Here is an 11080-nt window from a genome sequence, read left to right as displayed (position 1 = left end):
TAGATTGTGTAATCGTACAAGGATAATTTTTATCCCAATTTTATATATTTGAAACTTTTATTTCGAATTCATACTTGTGTGTTCTCCGTTATAAAACTTTGGTTTCTGACCGTGCGCAGTAGGACTGTACCCTCTGCACATTCTAACATAATAAAATCTTTATTTTTGTCTATTGATTATCCCAAAAATCAAGAAGCACTTAAATATGATAAATAAACATTTTTTGAAAATTTCAGCTTAACGAGTCCATTATTTTTTTAAGAAAAACGTTTTGTCCACGATTTAACCGGACTTTTTTACCGGTCAACTCTCGTACTTTATGAAATTCTACAAAGTACAAAACAATAACACGATATTGCTCCTGGCTTTTACTATACATGTTCATGTAAAACAACACCAGTTTTGTCTGAGAGTTCCTTACATGATGATAAATACTAAGTATAATACTATTTAATAAACTTACTGTAATCTAGATCTTATTAACCACTGCTAACAGTAGGTATATAACAGAACCCAATGACAAATTACTTCTTAGTTAAGTAAAGATGCTCAGTGGAAATTGGCTTCTATGATTATGAATTTCACTATCCATTAATCTGTAAAAAATAAAAACGTCAAATATATCTGAAACATGATGATTGATCATCCTAACCTATTCGTAATTGTTTAGTCTAATGAAAACAATATTCATGGTTATTATTACATTTGTTCTTTATTAATTACAATTATATCTGTTCAACTGCTGTAATATTTACTCTGTACGTTTCCTATATCAGGAATCCAGAGAAGGTGGTGATAGGAGCGTCACTGAAAGTGTCATAACCTTGACCACCGTAGTACTTAACCCACACCGTGTCCCCCTGCTGCAGCTTTAATGTCACCAGATTTGTACCTGTCTCGGCCTGATCATTAGAGTTAGTAACGTAAGCCATAGCTCTGACCTTCCTAGATCCATTTAGAACAATGTCTACATAAATACTGTAGGTACCGTAACTTTGGATACTGGCATAGAACACGTAATCTCCCTCTACAGGAGCGGTGAAGATTCCAGTGTTCGGGTTATAACCTCCTCCCACGTTGTTGATAACTTTATTGTACACCAAGGTACCACTGTTCCACGAACTGCTATCAGACGTCACACCAGCAGTGAAAGCTACTCTCTTTGACAAATCTACAAATTTAGCAAAGTTAATAATTTGTTAGCTTTCTGGGGCTTCAATACATAATTAAAGCTTGTATTTTTCAAAGATTTTGTGTAACATCATTACTGAAATGTTGCAAGAGCGTTTCAGACCGATATATCATATAAGATGTATAATAAAAGGGAATTTGAAAAAAAAAAATGTTTAATTTGAAAAATACGCGTATTTTTGTGCTTTTGAATGTCAAACATCCCGCACGTCTTTTAACAAAATAATTATCCTTTAAAGATGATCCTTGAGAAAGAATTATCAAAGTTAGTTAAGAGGTAAAACAATAACAGACCCGCCCCTTTACATAATGCAATGTTTTAAAAAATACTGTTGTCATTGGAATGTTATAATTTTCGAGTTCAATTCATTACTCTGATGATGTAATGTTTACAAAGAAAATTAATAGAAAATGTAAGTTGTAAACAAATCAGCAATGACAATTTATGTGACAATATTAATGTCCCTGTAAAACAAGAAAAGGAAAGCTAAACAAGAGATTACAAACTTGTATTCCTTTTAAAAAGTCTGATCAAAAACAGTTGACTTTGGGTTAACTTATCAAAATTTACATTTATTAACTGTTCTCGAGCAGCGTGCGTTTTGTCGGATCCAAGAACCAAACTGTTTGGTTCGAGGGATCGACAGAACGCATTTTGCCTAAGAAGATAATCAATAAATCTTCTTATTCCTTCTAACTTTGACATGTCATGAAGTAAATTTCGTTTAGCTGCAGTTCTGTCGAACAGCAACGAACGCAAATAAGATATAGTTGAACCCGCCTACCCGCCTACCCTGTGACGTAAGAGGTAAACTGGTCCACCATCTCAGTCTGCCCGATCAGTAAAACATTTGAATTGTTCTAGACTTTTTTTGAAAATCTATACATTTTCTTCAATATCTACAACCATTCATGTAATGAAACTTTTTAACCATTGTATATTTAAAGTAAATATTTGTAAACAATTATAATATTGTGATGAATTTGATAGACTTCAATGGAATTCAAATTGATTAGAAAATAGTAACAGAATACGAGGGTTGTTAGAAAAGTTCGTGGACACATTGATTTACGGAAAATATATATTGTGTCCTGTGAAGTATGACCTATGTCTGATAAAATTCCCATCTTTTGTTTATTTGTATGTAAAAGCAGGTCCATTTACTAAAAATATGAATATTTACAACGATTTTTACTAGGTATTCAATCACTTGACGTTAAGTGACGTTACATCCAGATTTCAAACCCAATAAGCTTTTTATTAGTTCTAAATATCTTTCATTTCTCTAGACTTTTCTTGACTTAAATTATTTCTACTTAAATATTAAATATTTATTTTAAGACATGTTACTTTTTTTCTATAATGTCTTTTGTGTTGTTTCGGAAATTAGTGTGATCTTTAGATAAATGTCTACGCAGTTAAGCGATCAGGTAACGAAACAAATTGAATGCAAAATCCATAGGTGCAAATTTCATGCGATAAGTTGATTATTGAGGCATTGCAGGAGTTCATGTTTAAAATTGTTAATCTTTCCATTCTTATAAAGCTACTATGATTGGAATAATTTTGTCCTTTTCCCTGTATGCAAATTCCAGCAGCATCTAGAAGCATTTTACTCTATTTTTTTTTTAGGAATTTTCCTGCCTGCACACATAAATTGTAGTAGCTGGGTGCTCCATGACGTTCAATGACGTTCCCATTCTTGGCTTTGTTTTTACGTGTTGATTATATATAAATAACTATAAAATATTCATATACACTTCAATCTGATTCAAAATTTCCCAAAGTGAGATTTTACGAACACTAAAGCGGCAGGTAAAAAAAAATCAAATTTCATTTTGCCCTACAACTGTGCAATTTTTAATTTCATTAATACGTCTATTCTATGTTCAGAAAAGAAGTATGCTCCGTGAAACGTGTTTTATCAAAATAATATAGCTGTACATTTTTGAAGGATCACCAGGAAAACACCAAATCTTTGTATATTTATTGGGAAGAGGGTAAAGTTTTAATCCAATTGTCAGCGAACTTTTCTAACAACCCTCGTACATAAAACATACCGGTATCAGTTTTATTTACTTACTACCCAACTGAGAGGAAACTTTTGTCAAAGACGTCTCTAAAGCTGCAATAGATGACACGTTTGCTTTCATTGCCTCAATTGTCTGTAACCCTGTAAAAAATTGTAAAATCCCTGTGTCAAGAACTTTTTGCATTTGTAAAATTGAGTCTGACTTTTTGAATTGTTCAGTTCACATTGATTTTCTACACATATCTGCATTATCATTCTTTCTATACATTTAGACCTTAGTTTTCCAATTTCAGCTGTTCTAATTCTATATTTTAATGAAAAATTGTCTTTTAGTTGCAAGTTGGATTTTTTGCCGGGCTTTGCTGAAAGCAAAGTCCTGGCTATAGGCGTCATGAACGCCTTTCTTACAGTAACTATAAACAGCTCCACAGAAAAAAAGTAAACAGAAAACCAAAAAGTGTCCAGGCAGATCGATAAACAAAATGGTCAAAATAAGAAACGATACTTAAACACATATTTTTAACATCTCAGTCTTTGGAAAAGTTAATCAATATTTTAGTTTGAGAACTAAATGAAAAGAAGAATAAGATATTTATCTTATTAGGGTTTAATTGCAATAGAGCATTTTGTGCACTTATGCTACTAAATGCACATATACGCGAACTATTTTCAAAAGCGCGGGTTTTTCGCAAGGATACTATAGGCCTAATAAATTGCTATTATCTTTTCATTATCATAATTTCATTATCTCATTATCTTTTCCGTTGGTGTCTAGTTAGTGGTTTCATTTTCTGTTGTGTTTTAGCAGATAAATAAATTAGTACCGTATATACTCGCCTATAAGTCGGTTTTTTTTGGGAGTTAATTTCTGGTCTAAAACTCATTTTCCGACTTATAGGCGAGCTATCAAAAGTAAGGTTTTATATGAGATCAGTCCATCTGAAATGAAAGCTTATTAAATACAACCGACTTATAGGCGGACCGACTTATAGGCGAGTATATACGGTAAATTGGAGTTTGAGGAATTAATATGCAGTAAGAATGAATTTGAAAGATAAGGTATGGTGTACACTATCAGGTATCATAATTTGTATTGTAAATACACTCGAACTCACTTACAATGAACTCTCTTTATTTGAAAGAAATCAGTTACTTTAAAATGAATCTGCATTCCCCTAAAAATGGTACAGTTTCTTTGAAAACAATACTTGGTAAAATGAAATTGGTTTAATAAAACTGTTAATTCGAAGTAATTTTGAGGTCCGCTCACAAGGAACACAAGGACTATAGCATTATTACGTAAATATTACGTAAATATTTCACGGATGTGATTTGATGTCAGTGTTATTTTAAAAATATGATTATCTCTTGTTTAAATATAACAGTTGAACATTTCTCATCAGAATAATTAATAGCCATTCTTTGTAACCGCTTAAACTTCTTTGACACGGATGATAGCCGATTTTTATGAAACTTGCTGTGTGACATTGTTGCCATGGTAAGAGCCTTAAAAGTTTGATTATTTGAATTTTCAACTTCTTCTAATCCTTATTTAGCCTTTATAAAAATATGAAAAGCAAACAAAACACTAAAACATGGCACCTTGTTGCCACTTATGCTGTAAAGAAGGTGTTTAAAAATATATCTTTAAAAGGGCATGGACACAGTTTCAGCTAAAATTTCATTTTTTTCCATTCGTACAAATATTTAACTAGGGTCTTTCAAATGATAATAAAAAAATTGAACATCATTTCTCGAGATACAAGACATATTTAGAGCTCCCAACCTTTGTTATGTAAACAAGGACCGTGTCATGTTTTTGTTTACATAGGTTATATACTACTATATGTTCGTTCAAAGTAGATAATTTCAATAAAAAACTTTTAAATACGATTTCACAGTTACTATTGATTTCATGTTATAAATATGATATTTTCTGTATGTAAACAAAAACAAGACACGAACCTTGTGTCCATGCCCCTTTAAGTAAGTGTAACCAAGGGTACATTTGAAATACATTTAAAATGCTGAGCTATGCTGAATAGCGCTTATTTTTTACTTTTGATAGGTAACGCATCATCAATCTCGATTATCAACTAAGGAAAACCACTGAAAATGTTTGAACAGATGTATAAGCAATATTACTCTATAAATAACTGTACATGTATGGATGCCATGGTAACACAGTATAACCAAGCAAAATCAGTAACTTAGATTGGGTTAATGATACTGTCTTGAGGAAAAACAAGAAAATTAAAGATTGGCATAGAGTCTTAAACATATATTCATATATGGATATTTTACTACAAAAATATTTTAATGGTTATCAAACAACAAAGCTTTTTACGACAAACATGGTGACTTTAACTTTTCGATCGTCAGCTTCCCAAACTTATTTAGTAATATACATTTGTCACCTGTATACGGAGTTTATATATCTCTCTCAGATGATTCGATACGGAAGAACATGCTCTATGTATGAACAATTTCTATAACAAAGTAGATATTGTCAAAAAAGTTGATGAAAGGAGAATATCAGAGGCCTCGCTTAGAGTCATCATTTTGTAAGTTCTGGTCGTTACAATGACCTTGTCAGCAAATACAATTTATCATTCAGTCAAATGCTGACTGATGTTTTTCATGCTAATTGTTAGTCCAGTATTTACACACTGAACGACAGGTTTTCTTTTATACTCCGAGGGGCAGAGGAGGCTCACTCCTCCATGGCATTTGATCCCACCTCTGATGTTTGCTCTTCATCATATTTTTATTAAATATGAAAGCGTGTTCAGTGAAAAGAAAATAGATAATCTGTACTTTTTACTGCTAGCTCCATTATTCCAAAAAGTCGTTTTTAAAAAAAAAAAATTATAAACGAGAGGCCAATGGGACAAGTTTGGGTGAAATCGGCTCAGTACTTAATGCAATTGAGAAGAAAATTTGAAAGGTTTACGATGACGACAATGCTTCCAACAACGACAGACAACGGAAAAATTTAGATCAGAAAAGGTTCAAAATGTCAAATAATCAAACAAAGAAGACAAATGTAAATGTAACATCATTTTACCCAAAATGTTAACGATGCCAGTGATTTCTGACATAATGATGTAAACCTTTCCGATGTTTAATGGTCTAATGTGAAATGTTGACAAAGAATTTGTAGGAGCATTTACTTTATAAATAGGGTTTTGTGTTAGATTATTTTAGAAATAATTAATGAATACCGGAAAACTTGTTATGATTGTAAGCAACAGAACTTCTTATATATCCTATGCTGGAGATTTTTTTTTCTTGTTAAGGATAAATAAAACAAACAATTTTTTCTCCTAAAATTCAGATATTTATGATGAAATGTGTGTATCTCTCACTTTAAAAGTGGCCTAATTTTTGTTTAGTTTAACAGCATGTTGTTTGGCAAAGCCACAAAAGTTGGTGAAAAGTGCAAAAATGCTACTTTACATCTGAATACATTTTTTAAAAAAGTTTTAGAATTGCCTGAATTTTTCTTACAGCAAAGTTTCTGAGGACATTTTCAGCTTTGTAACTATATTTTTTGCTAATTTAGATTTCTGGTACACTTTATACAATGCAGCACGTTTCAAGAAGTATTCAATATTTGACATTTAGGGGGGGGGGGTATCAATATTCCAAATATTATACACTTATCCACTGGTTGTGAGTAGGATTGCTCTTTTATCAAACCCGCGACAGGGAACTATTCTCCAAGGGCTTGCCCGAGGGGAATAGTCCCTGTCAAGGGTTTGATAAAAGAGCTATCCCACTCACAAACAGTGGATAAGCGTTTTATTATACTGATGTATATTATAATTTTTTTGGAGTAAGATAATATACTGTAAGAATAACCTGAAATCCTGATGACGTCACAATGCTACTGAAGGCATTATGACATCATCAGTAGATAGATCTATCGCGTTGGAAATCAAAATTGGAGGCAAAAAATGCAAGGAAATTTTCCAAGGGTGGATAGCAAAAACTATACCCCGGGGTATAGCTTTGCTATGCGTGAACTATACAAGATAGCTATTTTACCTTCTGAACTTTATATAGGAAACATTTTAACAGAAGTATAATAAAGTTCTTTATTCACATGTTATGAATATGAACGAAAAAAAATTAAAACATACTAAATCAATATTCAATATACATGTAGTGACTGATATCAATATTTGATGCGATTTTTAAAATATCGAATCACTAATTAAATGTGTTATCAATAAAGAAGTACAGGCATATCATTTTATATAATGTCTTATTTCTCCATATTTTTTTTTAATACAACCACAGTTAGATCGATTTCACGATAGTTCACGCATAATTGACGATGATTTCACTTGGTATTCCATGGGAAGATAGATGAAAACAAACGCATATATAATTTATAAATACTATATCGTTGAAAAATGATACATTCAGACTAGCAAACTTTCAGAGAATTGTGTTGATCTATCGAAAAGATAAAAATTTGACATCATATTAAGATGATTATTGTAATTTAAAAAAATGCTATGAAATTCTTTTTTTATTATGGTTTATTCAAAATGACCGGAAATAGTAATAGTATCCATAAAGCACATTAGTTCTATTTACTTACTTTCAATTTCAGTTGAAACTTTTGTCAAAGACGTCTCCAAAGCTGCAGTAGATGATACATTCGCTTTCCTTTCTTCAATCATCTGTAACCTTGTATCAAAACTTTTTTGCATTTGTGAAATTGAGTCTTTAACTGTTTGAAATGTTTCATTATCACAGGGAATTAATTTTCTATGTTTATCTACATTATCGTTCTTTAAACGCTGATTTTCCGTTTTAAGTTTTTCTATTTCTGCTTCTAAATGGAAAATTGTCTTTTCAGTCACAAGTTTAAATTTTTCCAAATTTGTTTCTAACATGAGCATTAAATTCTTTAATGTCATAATATCTTTCATTAAGGAATAAACGTTTTGTACCAGAGCCACTCGAATAAGAGCTTCTTGGTTAAGAAGCTGACGGAAACTGTTAGAATTTTCCAACGCATCATTGGTCACTAGTTCTCCAGACATATTTCCAGCACTAAAATTGTGGTTGTTCAGCAATGAAAAAGCAATAAAACACTCGCTTAACAGGCAAAACAGGAAACATCTAAGTAAATGTGCCATTTTTTAGCTACTGATTTTCAATATGTTTATGTGCCTTACCGTCCGCAGATTAAATGTTAATAATAACATACTCAAATATATATTGATATAACTAGTTATTCCCCTTGAAGGTGTATCAAAATATGACATCATTAGTTTGGCAAGTGTCAAGTACGAATATCCTTATCATGCTTAGATTTATGACACCGTTTTAATTATTGTGCTCTAGTCATAAATGTACAAGTGAGTCTATCTGATAACGAGTGTCATTTAAAAACATATTAATTAAGATGGGAAGTGCTTAGGGTTTAAGTAAAATAAACATCTCAAAATGGGATATAATAAGTGTTCAAGTAGAAAATGTAGAAAGGATAGGTTAAGGACGGATATAGAAAAGAGACCAATTATTACAGTAACTACTTTGCAATTCCCAGCGGCGCAAAACATACAAAGCATGGTAACAAGCTTTAAGACCTAACGGAACATGCATCAGTTTTCAAAGGATATTGTTAATAAAAAGATAAAGGATTATATTCCAGCGATATATAAGTAAGACAAAATCGAGGCATCCTTCCAATACCAGGAGTCCTCAGAGTCAAAACATTGCCGTGGGACCCCTTTCAAATTTCATTCGATATTTTATAGCTTGCTTCTCTCATTGAATCAAATAAATTAAAGCTTCCATAATTAGTAAGATAATGTAAACTTAAAGGATTCGGTTTATTTTGTAATTATGTATAGTACCGCAAACCTAGTTACACCACTCAATCTTGAATTCATATGTTTATATATATGTCAAAAAATGTCATTATGTAATATATACACTGTAAGAAATCGAAAATCTGAAACATAATTCTACTCCGTATTCCTGTTCTTCTTCACCATATGTTTATTGTTCTACTGGACAGGTTAATTACTTATAACGTATTGATAGTAAGGGCCAAAATTTCGGAATCTTGTCATAATTTTGAAAATATTATGGATTCTTTGGAAGATTGCGCCAGGCGATGGACCAAACATGAATAAAAACCTCGAATTGTCGAATTGTCACAATGAATTAAATGTATCCGATGTATGACCGCTTAAATCTCGCAAAATGAAAAGCAACTATTCTTCTGTGTTCAATAATTCAGAAGTGAAAAAAAAATTACGCTGTACGATCAGTATGAACTGGTCCATGCTGACAAAGCAGGTAACAACACTGTTGTAGTTTGAAAGACTCATTATCTACGTTGTACTTTAGAGGAACTGCAATTAGTTCTACAAGTGGTAATCCAACTTATACCCATACAACCATACTAATGTTATTGTGATTTAAATTCAAGACATGTGGTTTAGGTTGACATATTCAAAAGTTATAGGATAGAACCGCTTTTATAAATAGAATTGGCAGTAAACAGGAAATTACCAGAGTCTGTTTCTGTTGAAAACATGTCCTGTGAAAAATGTGTTTCCAGACGTTTCTGAGAGACTTTCATGATTTTCAATAGATAAGGGTGGCCAAAGGGGGAGGGCGTAAAAAAAAACAACATATCACCATAATACACGGCGAAAATTAGAGCTCACTAGCGACCGATACGCTTATAAAAAATGTGTAATATCATCTACACTGACAAACCTTTGTTTGCCTTATGTGGCTATCGTTATGAATGCAAATAGACGATCTTATCACAGCAATTGACCAATCGTTGAATGAATAGCAACGTTTACGCCAAATACATGTTTACATTTTACTTCGAACACGTAGTTCAGGTTAATCTATGATCATGTCAATGGAGTGCAAAATAAAAAAGAATCTTATGAACTGAACAAAATACAAAGATAAGAATTTATGAAAGATTTCACTGGTGTTTTTCATTTGTTGTTAAGTAAAAAATATTTTTCTTCAAATATAGCTTATGTCAAGTTGAGAACATCAGCGCTTCAAGGATTAAGGAAAGCGAGCAGCATCTCCTACGCATTTAAATGGACAAAACATTTTTACATAACTATTCTCGCAATCACGTGTTTGGCCAGGATATCTACATGACAATTGTATTCACCGATAGTACAACAAAGGAATTAATACAGACGCAATCGCTTTGCAGTATGACTTTGAGAAACGTAGACTTCCATCGCTCATTTAACAGTGAATTGTTTGTCAATATGACCATGGAAATAATAGAATTATAAACATGCTTTTCAGTTACGAAGTGGATGGGAAAATGGTCTTTGTTTCCTTTTTTTTCAAGCGTAAAATTTCTGTAGTAATCGTAGTAACCCATAATGCAATTTTCATTCATCTGATTTGTCAGTTGTCATGTTAGTGCCTCATTTGCTAATCTGACGCCAAAAAATATAGTCCCAGTTCCCATGCAAAATAATTATCCAAAAAGAAATTTTAATTCATGACTGCAGAAAATTGTTTCATAGAGAATACTTATTAAGTTTGAATGAATTCAAGAAAAATCGATTGAAGTACATTTCTACAAATATTATAGGGTGATGAAAACTGAAACGTAACAACTTTTCTGTTTACCGTGTCTCCACGTGCTAGTTACTTTCTAGCCATATTTCCGTGAATAATTTATCCTATTTCGCTGTAGTCTCGCTACTCTCGCCAGGGCTACTCTGAACTCATCGGGTTTTATAATTTGCAGAGCACCGAAAAATAAAAGGTACCGAAGCCATTAGTAGGGGTGCCATAGCTCCCTTTCTATTTTTATTTGTTAAAAAAATATT

General features: G+C 32.0%; 1 protein-coding gene across 1 annotated transcript; it reads right to left on the bottom strand.

Moving 5' to 3' along the window:
* Nucleotides 1-290: 290 nt before the first annotated feature.
* Nucleotides 291-8450, bottom strand: LOC134267266 (uncharacterized). Its single transcript, XM_062749487.1, has 3 exons — nucleotides 7837-8450; nucleotides 3276-3365; nucleotides 291-1171 (listed from the first exon to the last, which is right to left on the bottom strand). Exons 1-3 carry the CDS (start codon nucleotides 8378-8380, stop codon nucleotides 768-770), a joined length of 1038 nt encoding a protein of 345 aa, XP_062605471.1. The 5' UTR covers nucleotides 8381-8450; the 3' UTR covers nucleotides 291-767.
* Nucleotides 8451-11080: the final 2630 nt, after the last annotated feature.

Source organism: Saccostrea cucullata, unplaced genomic scaffold, assembly GCF_032062105.1.
Source record: "Saccostrea cucullata isolate Sc308-1 unplaced genomic scaffold, CSIRO_AGI_Scuc_v1 ctg9640, whole genome shotgun sequence".
NCBI classification, from domain to species: domain Eukaryota; kingdom Metazoa; phylum Mollusca; class Bivalvia; order Ostreida; family Ostreidae; genus Saccostrea; species Saccostrea cuccullata.
This window is presented reverse-complemented; position numbering and strand designations above follow the sequence as displayed.